This window comes from Littorina saxatilis, linkage group LG4 (assembly GCF_037325665.1).
Source record: "Littorina saxatilis isolate snail1 linkage group LG4, US_GU_Lsax_2.0, whole genome shotgun sequence".
In the NCBI taxonomy this organism is placed as follows: domain Eukaryota; kingdom Metazoa; phylum Mollusca; class Gastropoda; order Littorinimorpha; family Littorinidae; genus Littorina; species Littorina saxatilis.
The window spans coordinates 60,816,639-60,831,638 of record NC_090248.1 but is presented as its reverse complement, the minus strand read 5'-3'; the positions used below and the strand labels follow the sequence as shown (position 1 = coordinate 60,831,638).

The 15,000-nt window shown below is 42.4% G+C and overlaps 2 protein-coding genes across 3 annotated transcripts in view; one reads left to right on the top strand and one right to left on the bottom strand.

Annotated features, from left to right (window-relative positions):
- Positions 1-5,481: 5,481 nt before the first annotated feature.
- On the bottom strand, positions 5,482-9,844 carry LOC138965261 (uncharacterized). 2 transcript variants are annotated; one of them, XR_011455385.1, is made up of 2 exons: positions 5,834-9,676; positions 5,482-5,551 (listed from the first exon to the last, which is right to left on the bottom strand). XR_011455385.1 is itself a non-coding variant. In XM_070337385.1 (2 exons), exon 2 carries the CDS (start codon positions 9,214-9,216, stop codon positions 6,286-6,288), a length of 2,931 nt encoding a protein of 976 aa, XP_070193486.1. In that variant the 5' UTR covers positions 9,217-9,408; positions 9,691-9,844; the 3' UTR covers positions 5,482-6,285. The 2 variants fall into 2 exon arrangements, 1 of the variants encoding a protein (XP_070193486.1); XM_070337385.1 differs by adding an exon at positions 9,691-9,844 and having other exon boundaries at positions 5,482-9,408.
- A 1,946-nt stretch (positions 9,845-11,790) lies between these two features.
- Positions 11,791-15,000, top strand: part of LOC138965673 (uncharacterized) — a 9,213-nt gene continuing 6,003 nt past the window's right edge. Inside the window, exon 1 of the mRNA XM_070337848.1 lies at positions 11,791-11,865. Coding sequence (XP_070193949.1) covers positions 11,791-11,865 — 75 coding nt within the window. The remainder of the gene's footprint in view (positions 11,866-15,000) is intronic.

Here is a 15,000-nt window from a genome sequence, read left to right as displayed (position 1 = left end):
ATTGTTTGTTTGGTTTTTTTTGGTTTTTTTTGCCAAGCACATCATTGTGGGGCTTTTAATCAATAACATGCATCCGTCTACAATTTATCATCATTCATCCATCAACATTTATAATAGATATGTTTGGCAAGTATACACAACACACAGCATTAGGACATAACAGACAGACGGACATATAACATACCTTATTCCCCCCTCTGCTTCTTTACCTCTGTAAACTTGTAGGGGTAGTTATTTTTCGATAAGGACCCAGCAACCAAACAAATAACGACCCAGCAACAGCCTGAATCCTTGATAGTGCAATGGGTTGAGAAGCTGTTCTGTTTCGGTACTACTTTTTGCGACTGAAAAGTTTCGAACGCTCTAATGTACGAAGTATACATCTCTGGAGCAAACAATACAAACATACCGCATTTAAATTAACAACTACAGGCCTGAACACATGAATCTCCATATAAAATCCATGAGTTCGGTTGTTTTCTGAATCTAGATCAGACGTTCATCACAAGCAATTTCCCAAGGCAAGTAACTCATACTTTGTCTAGCGACAAGAGTAGTTCCCCTTCTTTTCACTCAGTTTCTTCGACAACAGACTGCAATTCGACGGTCAGTTTTCAACAATATTTCATTTAATAAACAGATCACACGCAACCAAATGCACACATCTCATCAACTTAAACAACATAAAGCGGTTTCATACACTATTTTCCCCAGAAAACTTAACTTCATACAGTTTTTAACGTTGGAACACGGGTGCAAAAGTTCGTCTGCTATTCCCATTTGACGAAAGAACATTATCCTTACCGATACCAAAACATATACAGAACACACAATATCTGCCTTTGCCGCCACAGCAGAATAACAGCATATCTGTGTACTTGATTTTAGTCCAAAATAGGAAAACTGACAAGAAGTGTTAACAGAATGGAATGATTTGCACGGAACTATACAACCGCGCATTAATCGATCGCCTGCGCAGGTTGACTGGTTGAGTGAATAGGATTCGATCAAACTTTCGCAAAAAACCTCCTCTTTTCTTTGAATAACTGAAGAAAGGAGGAATAAAGAGGTTACACACCTCGTCTCAGTGATTATCAAAAATAATGGTCTCAGTTCGCGGTCATGAAAAAGCTCGCTAAAGCTCGCATTTTTCATGATCCGCTAACTTCGACCATTATTTTTGATAATCACTGAGACTCGGCATGTAACCTCTACGTTCTCCTACAAGTAAGGCCGGAGCTTAACATAGCATGCAGATTACAATACTTGACATTATGGACGTATTACCTGCTTAATAATAATACAATCAGTTAATAATACCGTCAAACAAAGACAAAAAAAGAAAAGAAACAAACAAAAATCAAAGTAATTAATTTGTTTCGAGTAAGGTTCATACTTTGACTAATTGGAACATGGCAATGAGGAGGGTATTAACGCAACAGTTGGTCTATATCCTTATGTATCCGTGTACGTATCCGTGTACGTATCCGTGTACGTATCCTTGGTTTTGATTATAAGCTAGAGGAAATACATATGTTAGAAAATATGAAATGCAAATGGCGGCCATACTTAGTCTTTTGCGGATATAAACTATTTAGTGGGTTTTTTTGGTGGTTTTTGAGCTCGGTTATCTGTCGTTTTCGAAGTAACTTCTATAATATCAATAACCTTTTTGTAATCGACGCCCATGCAAGAGTGTATCTTATTGCATCTCCTTGGATGCTAAGCTGATTGGACACAGCAGCGAAGAGCTGCTTCCAGTACTCAAGCACCAGTACTTAAAGGAGCTCTCAAGAAAGTGTCTTTCCAGGCTTTGTTTTGCATGCAAGAGGGCAGAGTTTGCACAATCCGTTTGTACTTGTGTTGCCGTTGCCTTCACTAAGTCGTCGTTATTTGTATAATTCAACAGAAGAGATCGCAAACACTCTAAGTGCAACAAGGATGTTCACATTGTTTACGTTGTTGCGACAGCAGTGGCGGTGTGTGTGTGTGTGTGTGTGTGTGTGTGTGTGTGTGTGTGTGTGTGTGTGTGTGTGTGTGTGTGTGTGTGTGTGTGTGTGTGTCTGTGTCTGTTTCTGTGTCTGTGAGTGTGTGTGTGTGTGTGTGTGTGTGTGTGTGTGTGTGTGTGTGTGTGTGTGCGGTGCAAACGTGAAACATACTCTCACGTCATGTCGTAGATGTAGACACTATTTAGTAGCTATGACAAAAGCTAAAACATCACATTTCTCACCCAAATAGCCCTGCTTCAGAGATTTCAACAGACAGTAGAAACAGTCCTGATGTTGGATCTTTTTAAGTACAGCAAATCCAACTTGTAGCGCTGGCCCATTAAACCCTAACTTTTCCATGGCCTTTTACCCAAAGGTCGCTCGTGAATTAAACATCGCGGGTCCTTACACTTTCAACAAATCGATTGTAATGTTTCCGCCCAAGAGCCCAGGAGGGAGAATTGTGAAAGATGGACAATGACTTGATGGCGACGGAATAAAAGCGGAGGGGACCTCTGGGAATACGAGGAACACGCTCGAGGAAGGATGGCCAAAATGGGGAAAAGAGATTTTTGTCAACACTTTCATGGAAATTGTCTTCGCGAAGACTTTTTTTGGGAGAGTGTGGTTGAAGAATATTCTGTCTTTATCTTTTCCTTTTGTTGTCTGCCTGTCTGTCTGTCTGTCTGTCTGTCTGTCTCTCGCTCTTGATCAGTTTGATCAATCGAGATTCATCGTATCTCTCTCTCTCTCTCTCTCTCTCTCTCTCTCTCTCTCTCTCTCTCTCTCTCTCTCTCTCTCTCTATCTCTCTCTGTGTCTCTCTCTCTCTCTCCCTTTCTCTCTCTCTCCAATACAAAAACAAAATTTATGCTCATAACCACAAGACAGAAACGACAAAATCTATTATCGAGCATTCCACCTCTTTATATTAAAAATCAAGTATTGGAAGAAGTGTCTCACCATAAAGTCCTTGGTTTAAAGATTTGATAATAATTTATCATGGCATGATCACATTGATTATATCTGTAAGACTGCTTCCCAAAAAATATATCAGTTATCAAAAATAAAACATTTCTTGAATCTCCACTCGCGAAAGATTTTTTTTTACAGTCACATCTTGTCAAATATTGATTATGCATCCACTGTATGGGATTGTGCAAGTGCTAATGCTTTGAAACCTTTAGCCAGTCTTCACAGAAGAGCAGTTAAGCTTATTATGCTAAATAAATCCCACTCCTTCAAAATCTGATTATACAAATTTGCAAGTATTACCATTTCAAAAAAGATTAATGTATAATAAAGGTGTTATAATGCATAAAGTGATGTCAGGATATGCACCGGAGACATTACGTGATAATTTTATTTTGTTATTTTATAACAGACTAAAAATCATAACACCGACTCCACGTATTGACCTTTTCAAATCAAGCCTTCTTTATTCAGGTGCGGTCCTATGGAACTCACTGCCTATTTTTCTTAAGCATAAAACAAACACAGACAGCTTCAAAAAAATGTTATGTCGCACATAATGCAACTAAACATGTGCTGAATGGTTCATCAATTCATTTAAAATGTATGTGCATGTTAAACAAAATTATAATAATATGCAGATCTAAATTAAGTTATGTTAAAAATTGACACTTTTTATCATTGGAAATTGTACTTAAAATGCAGTATGACAATTTATTTTTAAATTTGTATCTGTATATACAGTTATAATGTATTAAGTTTGATGTGATAGTTCTTTGATTATATTGTTTTCTGTTCTTGTTGACCCTATATTAGGGCGAGGGCTGGATGTAAAAAAAGCAATATTCTTGCTTATCTATTACCCTCGATAATAAAGATTTTGTCTTGTCTTGTCTTGTCTCTCTCTCTCTCTCTCTCTCTCTCTCTCTCTCTCTCTCTCTCTCTCTCTCTCTCTCTCTCTCTCTCTCTGTGTCTCTCTCTCTCTCTCTCTCTCTCTCCCTTTCTCTCACTCTCTCTCTCCCTCTCTCTCACTAACTCTCACTCTCTCTTTCTCTCGAGTTTGAGTTCTCTCTCTCTCTTTCTTTCTCTTTTTCTCTCTCACACACACACACCCACACACACACACACTCACACACACACACACACACACACACACACACACACACACACACACACACACACACACACAAACACACACACACACACACTATGATATCTTGGTATTTAGTGTTTTCAATCAAGGTGTCACAACAAAAACAATCTTTGGATAAAGAAAAAAGGCAAATGCCATATAAGGATAATGGTTTTAGGACTTGAAGGTTCCCTTATTTTCTCTATTGTTTCTGCATTTTTATTTATTCCATTAGCACAGCATACTTGGAATAATGAAGCTTAAAAGAAAGCTGATCACTGTCTCCTAGGTGTTAACAAAATCACATCTCGCTTTGGAGATGCTTTTCTACAGCTGTGTCTTTTTGACCGCATCATTTCAAATATGTAGAGCTCAGTGCCAGACCTTTGTGCACGCAAACATTTCTTTTTATTTTTGTTTTGTTGAATGTCCTTTGCTTCCATTACATGCGTGTTTTTTTATTTGGTTGTACTTTGTCTTAGCTTTCTTGTCTGTTTGTCTTTCACGAGGCCTCATCGTCAGCATCCTTTCATTATTAGAGTGGAATCACGTATAGAAACAGAAACGAGGATACAAACTCTATCTGCCAGTTATAGTAATCATCTATCTTCAACACCCTTTTTTTCTGTCTTCTGCAATCTTCCTCTCCCTTTTCTTCTGCTCCTCTCCACATTTCTATCACCCTCTTCCTACCGCCCACTCCACGGCTGTCTTTTTATTAAAGAAATGTACCAAGTCTACCTACTTCCGGCGGAAACACGAGAGCAAAGAGAGGCTGCGAGAGGGGACCCCGATGTCTCATTTGGCAGAGCGGTTCCTGCGAGCAGAGAAAGAAAGACATGAGAGAGGGAGGGGGAGGGGGATGGGATGGGATGGGGGGGAGGGGTGATCGATTCTTTCAGCTGGTGGCACCTCAAAAACACGGGCCTTTCGTCACCCGACACTCTGCTTCTGCTGGCTTTCCACACTTCGCATAGTTCCTGTCTTTGTTTCATGTTTCCTCTTCGTTCCTTTTCTTTACAGACAAGAGTACCTCATGTAGACAACTTTGTTGTTTTTCCGTATCGGTGTGTTTTGTCGTATTTAGTTTACTTCATTGTATAATCGTGTTTGGTCTATTCTTGAGCTTGAAATTTAGCGGTCCATCTGTTTCTGATTTGTGTGTGAATGGGTCAACCATAGGTAGAAACAGTGCTAATATGTATTGATTTGTGTGTCCGGGAACGCAGAAGAAGAAGAAGAAGAAGAAAATGTGTGTGTGAATGATCAACCATAGGTAAAAACGGGGCTAATATGTATTGATTTGTGTGTGAATGGTCAACCATAATTATGTAGAAACAGGGCTAATGTTCTGCCTCCACGTTCGTTCAGAAACTCAACAACAAACTGTGCGCAGATAGTGTCACCATTTTAATTGACTTGAGTATTGCTTCTCCCGTCATGCGTCATTGCGGTGAAAAACTGAAAAACAACAACAATAATAACATAAGACCAAAACACTACTTGGCAAACGAGTCCGTACCACGGAACCACACACACCACTAAAACAATCTTCACTGATACCGTCCCACTAAGCATCCAAATATCGGAGTACGTAAAATCAAATTGAACAAAAGCAAAAGCACGTTGTGCCGATGAACCCCAAAACAAAACCAACGACACGCATTCCACTCCACCTCACACAAACAAATTATCGAACAAATACCTCAAAGAAACCTTTAGAAATAAAATGACTGTACTTACAACATGTGAGCGTACATTAAACTAAAGATGTTTCAGAATCAAGCGGGACCTGGTGCTGGCTGACCAGTACAAATGGCGGCTGCCAAACCAAAAAGGGGGAAGGGAAGTCACCCAACACAAACCAAGGAAAAACAACTCTTGGATACAGAACACTCCCCGTCTGATATCTTCTTGATATCACTATTCTTAAAGTTCAAAATATACTCAAAACTTAAAAACGACTGAATAGCTTTAAGCTACAACACACGCACAGTTTAAAGTCAAAATAAAGCTTGAAAAGGCTTTAAAAGAGACGGCGCGAAAAACAGCATTGTCTGAGTTCAACTCATGAGGGGCCTACAAAGGCACAAGCTCTGTGATAGGCCTGGTATAGTTCACAGGCTTTTGGTTCTTGATCACACGAATTTCTGCTGACCGTACCAAAGTGTCACTGTCACTGGGGAAAGTGCGAATCACCAAACCAACTGGCCAGTAATTTCTGTGAGTCTCTGCATCCTTGAGAAGAACAAGATCGCCTTCCTCGATGTTCTTTTGCACAAGAAGCACTGCTGGATTATGGACTGCACAAGCCGCTTTGCACCGATGATCCAGAAGCCGTTAGATCGAAGTGCTCCTTCCGTGAAATGCCGACCTTTGTGCTTCACTTTCTTGTGGTAGTGTCGAACTAGCAGAGTTGACACGTGGTGGTTCTTGGGAAGTATCACAGGGTGCACACTGGCTAGCCCCATGGTCTCTTTAGCATTGCAGAGCCTGCCTCCAACACGAAGCAGACCTTCCTCGTCCAGGTAGGGTAGACCTAGACAGCTGTGTACAGGGAGGGGGGGTGTACGATCTGAGAGGTCCACGTAGTGTAGCTCTGCGCAGAGATCGTCAGCAGACAGGTCTTGCAGAAAGGCTCGGTCATTCGAGGCGTACTTGTGAAGCCTGATTTCGCCTTTTTCCATCAGATCGGCTTGGGTGCGCTTGATGAGACTGACAGCTTGTTCTTTCTGGGGCAGCGAAGTTACCCCGTCGTCGATGTAGAAGTCACGAGAGACAAAGTTCTTCACATCTTCTTCACTGGAGTGTTCTTTCTTCAGAGACATGTCAAGGGCATGGGCACGACTGACGGCTTGTGAACGGTTGTTCATGGGGATGGATCTTGATGATCTGAATGGCAGGGGTGCTGACCATCGACCACTGTCATTCTTCTGAAACTGCTGATCCATCAAGTCTAGGAAACGCTTGTCCTCGACAGACAGTCCAATCTTGTCATCCTCCTTGGTTCTCTGGAAGACCGTATCACCAAGGCAGTCAGCCTCTGTGACCTTGAAGTCGTTTGTGCACGGCTCGAAGATGGTCCCTCGGTCAGATGTGACTGAGGTTTTGTTCACACGAACAGCTGAAGGTGATGATGGTTTGTGCATCCGATTCAAGCAGACGTCTCCGACTATCACCCAACCAAGAGGCAGGCACTGAGCGAAGGGAGACATAGGGGGACCAGTCACTTGTTCCGTCACATGATGCGCTTCTGGCAAGTCACGTCCAATAAGCAAGGCAATGGGAGCTCTGCTGTGGATCTGTGGAATGTTATGGGCAATGTTTCGGAGATGGGGGTGATGCTGAGCTACTTCTGGTGTGGGGATTTCTGTTCTGTCATTTGGGATGTTTGCACATTCAAGCAGGGGAGGTAACCTCATAGTCTTTCTCCCGTCATGGGACTGGACGCACAATCTGTCTGCACGACGCCCACTGATGGTGCTTTGTCCTGCACACGAAGACAAGGTGTACAAGACTTCTTGTGAGGACACCTGTTGCTGGTTGAACAAAGATGGAGCGGCCAGTGACCTATTGCTCTGGTCATCGATGATTGCGTAAACTTCCTGGCTTCTCTCTGGTTGGCCTTCTGGAAACACATGGACTAAGATAACCTTGCCACAGGACCTGCTGCCACTGTTATCTCCACACAGCCGTGTGCACTTGGACTTGACCTCCTCTCTCTGGCCCTCCCCGCCGTACTCCGAAGAAGGGGCTTGGGGTCGCGCAGGCTCACGGTGCATTGCTGTCAAATGGCCTTTGTCGCATTTGCCACACTTGACGACTGCTGAGCATTTGCTTGCTATGTGTGTGTTCGACGACAAACACTTGTAACAAATATTATTGTCTTTGAGGAAAGTCTTTCGCTCCTGCCAAGATTTGGCTCTGAAAGCTTTACACTCTGTCAGAGAGTGTTGCGTCTTGTGTATGGGGCACTTGACGGATGATTCATCAGCACTATCTCCATTGTCATCAATGGTCGACTTTCGATTGAAAACATCGTGACGTGTTCGTTCCCGTTGATCGTGACCTCTTTTGTCAGGCTCAGCAGCAAAGCGAAAAGCTGGGTCATTGTACACTTTGCTCACATTCCTCAGAAACTCTACAAGGAAAGTGAAGGGAGGGAATGGAACTCCATGCTGCTGCTTGTAGTTGGAGGCCTGTGTGATCCACTTCTGCCTGATGGCATGGGGTAGTTTGCAAACAATAGAGTTCACCCCTGCTGAAGAATCATACAGCGCAAACAGCAATGACAGCTTAGGATTCTCCTTGGCACACTGAATTTCATCAAGAATGTCGCAAAGTTCGTAGAGTTTCCTACTGTCTTTGTTCAGTGACGTCAGTTGAGGGAAACGCTCTAGTTTTGTCTTCAAGCATGATTCCACTTGTTCCGGCGAACCGTAGCGGTCATCCAGACGTTCCCACAGGAGTTGCAGCGCTCGCTGAGGATTCGCAGGATTTGAAGAACGCAGGCTGTACCCGTACTTGCTTGACTCAGGTCCTAAGTTTTTAACCAGCAAGTCCAGTTCTTCTTGCGGCGTAAGATCCAAGTCTTTCATGACACTGGAAAAACTATTGCGCCAAACTTCAAAGGACTCAGGCTGTTCATTGAAGACTGTCAACCTGGAGAGAAGTAGGTCCTTCTTCAGTAGGAACTTGGCAAAGTCAAACTGCGCGCCAGTCCCTGCTGCTGCATTCTGATGATCAGACACATCAACTTCAGTGTTGTGTTGGCTGTAGAGGCTAGCCACATACTTTCTTGTTTTCTCCTCAGCATTCTCAGCAGGCAGTTTCAAAGTAGGAGAGATACTTCTTGCATGCGATAGATTGCCAATGCTATTCTCATCTTCTAAAGCGTTTGCTTCTGCTTCAGCAGCTGCTGCTTCTTTCTCTTCTTCGAGGAGCTTCAAGTGTGCGTCGCATTCGCTTTTAATGCGTTCATTCTTTGCTCTTTCTCTCATAATGTCAAATTCTATGCGTGCGAATTGGAGTCGTGCACGTGCGGCCTCTGCCTTGGCACGCTTACGCGCTGCAAAGCTGCTTGTGGCCGAGGTGCGGCTTCTGTTTGACAGATGATCCTCTGACATGATGTCCGCTTACAGTTGGGGCAACTGCAGAAAATTCTTCAACATCCTCAGTATGTAGCTGTGTATGTTTTTTTTCACTGTTCTGCCTCCACGTTCGTTCAGAAACTCAACAACAAACTGTGCGCAGATAGTGTCACCATTTTAATTGACTTGAGTATTGCTTCTCCCGTCATGCGTCATTGCGGTGAAAAACTGAAAAACAACAACAATAATAACATAAGACCAAAACACTACTTGGCAAACGAGTCCGTACCACGGAACCACACACACCACTAAAACAATCTTCACTGATACCGTCCCACTAAGCATCCAAATATCGGAGTACGTAAAATCAAATTGAACAAAAGCAAAAGCACGTTGTGCCGATGAACCCCAAAACAAAACCAACGACACGCATTCCACTCCACCTCACACAAACAAATTATCGAACAAATACCTCAAAGAAACCTTTAGAAATAAAATGACTGTACTTACAACATGTGAGCGTACATTAAACTAAAGATGTTTCAGAATCAAGCGGGACCTGGTGCTGTCTGACCAGTACAAATGGCGGCTGCCAAACCAAAAAGGGGAAAGGGAAGTCACCCAACACAAACCAAGGAAAAACAACTCTTGGATACAGAACAGCTAATATGTATTGATTTGTGTGTGAATTGCCAACCATACGTAGACACGGGGGTTAATATGTATTTATCATTCCACACAAATTATGGTTTCCACCTCAAATATTGTCATACTTTTTTTTAATTATGATTTTTTTTTTTTACAATTGCCAACCACATCAATGTAGGGCGATTAATCATAAAAGAAACATAACCATGAACAATATCATGTCTTTGCTTTATTGTTTCCTCGTTCTTCCTCGCCTTGTGGACGAGAGTACGAGAGTACGCACAACTGTCGACACGCCTCATAGACCCTGTCTTCGAGTTTTGTTTTCTCTATTTCTTTTCGCTTCTTGCCGACGAGAGTGCTTGCGTCTGTTTTAAAGGCACACGGGGGGATAAGGTTTCGATCGATCGACGTATTTCATTTGCGATCTTACCCCCCGCGGGTTAGGGGGAAGAATTTACCCGATGCTCCCCAGCATGTCGTAAGAGGCGACTAACGGATTCTGTTTCTCCTTTTACCCTTGTTAAGTGTTTCTTGTATAGAATATAGTCAATGTTTGTAAAGATTTTAGTCAAGCAGTATGTAAGAAATGTTAAGTCCTTTGTACTGGAAACTTGCATTCTCCCAGTAAGGTCATATATTGTACTACGTTGCAAGCCCCTGGAGCAATTTTTTTGATTAGTGCTTTTGTGAACAAGAAACAATTAACAAGTGGCTCTATCCCATCTCCCCCCTTTCCCCGTCGCAATATTACCTTCGTGGTTGAAAACGACGTTAAACACCAAATAAATAAAGAAAGATTTGCGATCTTGTATAACTGCATATGTTAACCACTTATTTTTGTGTGATTAGATTGAAAACGTAGACAATTCCGACAGATCGCCTAATCTAAACTTTGTAAAAGAAAGAAAAGAAAAGAAAGAAAAACAACCAACAAACACAGAAATCAATGAGATAATAGACTTTCTGCAAACTATACAAAGATAAGCGGGTGGAGGTCTGCAAACTTTACAAAGATAAGCGGGTGGAGGTCTGCAAACTATACAAAGATAAGCGGGTGGAGGTCTGCAAACTATACAAAGATAAGCGGGTGGAGGTCTGCAAACTATACAAAGATAAGCGGGTGGAGGTCTGCAAACTATACAAAGATAAGCGGGTGGAGGTCTGCAAACTATACAAAGATAAGCGGGTGGAGGTCTGCAAACTTTACAAAGATAAGCGGGTGGAGGTCTGCAAACTATACAAAGATAAGCGGGTGGAGGTCTGCATGACTGAGAGTCTAATTCAGTTTCAGAAAACCGCGTTACTGAACAGAATATGAGTATAACAGATTCAAAATATCATTACATGTTCTAGCCTTCAACAAAAACTTCACCTCGCCCATCCAAACATCTTAACACGGAATAACTATTAAAGATACATAATTATAGTCTACATTCTAGATTCAAAATATCATTTATTTACTAGCCTTCAAACAACACTATAAACTTCTGCCATCGAAACATCTTACACAGAATCACTATTCAAAGATACATAATACAGTATTCATGTAAGATTCAAAATATCATTGTATGTGTTAGCCTTCAACAAAATCCTTAAGCCTCGGCCCCATCTTAACACAGAATCGCTATTAAAAATACATTTAGTCTCCATTCTTCCAGGAAATTAGCATAGTTTGCGCACAAACTTGGTCAGCTCCGAATTACTATCAGACAGCCCCCAGAATTAAAGAGCTATATCTGTACAAGACGCACGTACACCGGTAAGTACCGAGACGTACCAACCCAATCCCACCACTGCGGTTAGAGACAAAAGGTCAAACGGATTTCCTGCAGACGGCCAAATCTGGGGGAAAATCCCAATCTTATTACTTGGGTAGCCGAGAGCAATGGAGGAAACACTTCATGGTCTCGGTGAAATTGGATGGGCGGTGAAAAAAGGTGTCTGCATAACAGTGACAGAATGGTTGGAATGGCTTGGTCTTGGGCCGCGGGATCGGTCTCTGGGGAGTCGGGTTCCACAACGGTGGGACTGAAAGTAGGTTCTAGACAGTTTGTGAGAGTCGCGAAATGTGTTTTTAAGGGGGAAATGGAGAAAAGTCTGCGAGATCGAGAAGTTGTTGACACATTGTGAGTTTTTCAGGACTTGTAGACCATTCCTTTGCCTTTTTGGCAACAACACAAAATAAAAGATCCGCTGTCAATTTCTGTATTATTTTTAGTGACTTATGTCATACCCTAAGGCTGGTAAATCGTTAGTCCAACGTACTATTAGTGTACGTCTCACTCACAGTCATTTTGTTGCTTGTATTTCATTTTAATGTAACAAAACCCAAACACAAATCACAAGTAGAAGCACCAAACACCGCCTTTCATAACAGCATTCCTCACTGACAAGGTACAAAGAACACATTTCTGTATTCACACAGTACCGCCTCAACTTTTACAAAAAGCCGGATATGACGTCATCACAAGTATTTATCGAAAAAATGAAAAAAAAGTCCGGAGATATCATTCCCAGGAACTCTCATGTCAAATTTCATAAAGATCGGTCCGGTAGTTTGGTCTGAATCGCTCTACACACACACACGCACAGACAGACAGACACACACACATACACCACGACTCTCGTCTCGATTCCCCCTCTATGTTAAAACATTTAGTAAAAACTTGACTAAATGTAAAAAAAGAAAAACATAGGGCAAAAAAGTAAGGGTTGAAGCAGCCTGCTTGCAACTGAGGTTAAAAAGTTAAAAAAAACCTAAAAACATACAAAACTCATTCAATAAAATCCACATATTAACCACCAAACACAATTCACAGAGTTTTGTCCGACCAAACAACATCTTCCTCCAACGCATCTCCACACCAGCTCACGACAGTGAAAGCCGTCCCACTCTGTAACGGCCGTGTAGATTGTGTCTGCGAGCAATGCCAGCCGTTCTGGCACCAGACGGTTTGGAGGCAAGCCCACATCAAAGACACTTGCCGCTCGGATCCCCCGGACCGTCTGTTTGTCCATAGTTCCAGACTGTCACCCGCCGTCGCCTCCATCGTCTGCAAATCGTCCTGCGAGTATTTCTGTCAAAGGCTTTATCGTTTTTACTCGCGGGGGCTTTCCTTCTCCGCTCTAAGGGTGAAGTCTTTCGTTTTGCTGTCTGTACAGACGACAGGAGCAAGTCTGGCGGAATCTGACTTTCTCTAGAAGTAATTAACCTGATTATTCTGGGTTTGGATGATCGATTTGAGTCCTCTTTTGGTAAGATGTTATTTGTATAGGTTTCTTGGATATGATTAACACGATAGGGGAAAAAAAAGGGTTTCGGGTCGATTTAAGATTGGTGTACTGTACAGTATATTTGAGGTTGTGGTTGATTGATAAGGTTGTAATGCAAATACATGTCAACTGCCTTCCTTGCTTCCATTCAAACAGTCACCGTTTTTGCCAGCGTTTTATGTAAGATCTAGTTTTACATTAGTTTATTTTGACCTTTTCGTATAATGCGTTCTTTGTAATTTTATGTTTAAAAGAAAAGAGACCTGGAAAGCCCCGTTCTTTCTCACACAAAGTTCACATGACTAGTCTAGAAATTCATTACTAACTATTGAAAAACAACAGTGTTTGCTGAATGTAGGTTTTAGAAGTAAAGCCTGGGGCGGGGATGTAGCTCAGTCGGTAGCGCGCTGGATTTGTATCCAGTTGGCCGCTGTCAGCGTGAGTTCGTCCCCACGTTCGGCGAGAGATTTATTTATCAGAGTCAATTTTGTGTGCAGACTCTCCTCGGTGTCCGAACACCCCCGTGTGTACACGCAAGCACACGACCAAGTGCGCACAAAAAAGATCCTGTAATCCATGTCAGAGTTTGGTGGGTTATAGAAACACGAAAATACCCAGCATGCTTCCTCCGAAAACGGCGTATGGCTGCCTAAATGGCGGGGTAAAAAACGGTCATACACGTAAAATTCCACTCGTGCAAAAAACACGAGTGTACGTGGAAGTTTCAGCCCACGAACGCAGAAGAAGAAGAAGAAGAAGAAGAAGAAGAAGAAGAAGAAGAAGAAGAAGAAGAAGAAGAAGAAGAAGAAGAAGAAGAAGAAGAAGAAGAAGAAGAAGAAGAAGAAGAAGTAAAGCCACACACGCTTTTTTCACATGAAAGTTACATAATTAGAGCTGTTACCTCGCCGGCATCTTGCATGCGAGATCCATCCACGATTTTGAGTTAAGTTCATTATTTTTATCAAACGTGTTTGTCTGTTTGTCCACTTAAAAGACCAGTGGGTCGACAAGCGACAAATGATACGTTTTATTGTGTCAATAATGACACGTTACCGGCACGGTTGGCCTAGTGGTAAGGCGTCCGCCCCGTGATCGGGAGGTCGTGGGTTCGAACCCCGGCCGGGTCATACCTAAGACTTTAAAATTGGCAATCTAGTGGCTGCTCCGCCTGGCGTCTGGCATTATGGGGTTAGTGCTAGGACTGGTTGGTCCGGTGTCAGAATAATGTGACTGGGTGAGACATGAAGCCTGTGCTGCGACTTCTGTCTTGTGTGTGGCGCACGTTAAATGTCAAAGCAGCACCGCCCTGATATGGCCCTTCGTGGTCTGCCGGGCGTCAAGCGGCAAACAAACAAACAAGCAAACAAATGAAACGTTCCAATAACTTACAATTCTTGTTTTGGGATGCTGTTTTCACGAGAAGGAGGGTACCTTCAACACAGAGACGGAGCTGCCATGGCTTACATGCTGACTACCGGGAGAAAAGGTATGGTTAAATCCAAAGTATGCATTTTCTTTGGCACGATTTAGAGACGCAGAGTGTTCGACTGATTAATTACTACAGAGCTAGCAGTAACGTGGCAAAACAGCATTGATGGAAGTTATCTGACACTCTGAGTACAAGTATGTAACAAAGATACCATGGATTTTACACCGACTGGGCGTGCTGGGAAAAAGTAGGTTATGTCCACACAAATAGGAGAGCAACAAAAAAGGCAAAGCGCGTAAACACTATCAGATAGTGTACAAGTTTGATAACTTTTCAGACACTCAGATATCTCTTCGTAGTAAAACGACCGAGAAACACTTCGGGGTTTTGTTAAAAAGAAAAACAAAAAAAAGAGATCTTTACTTACCAAGAGTATTTTGGTCTTGGTGAGTAAAGATCTCTTCTTT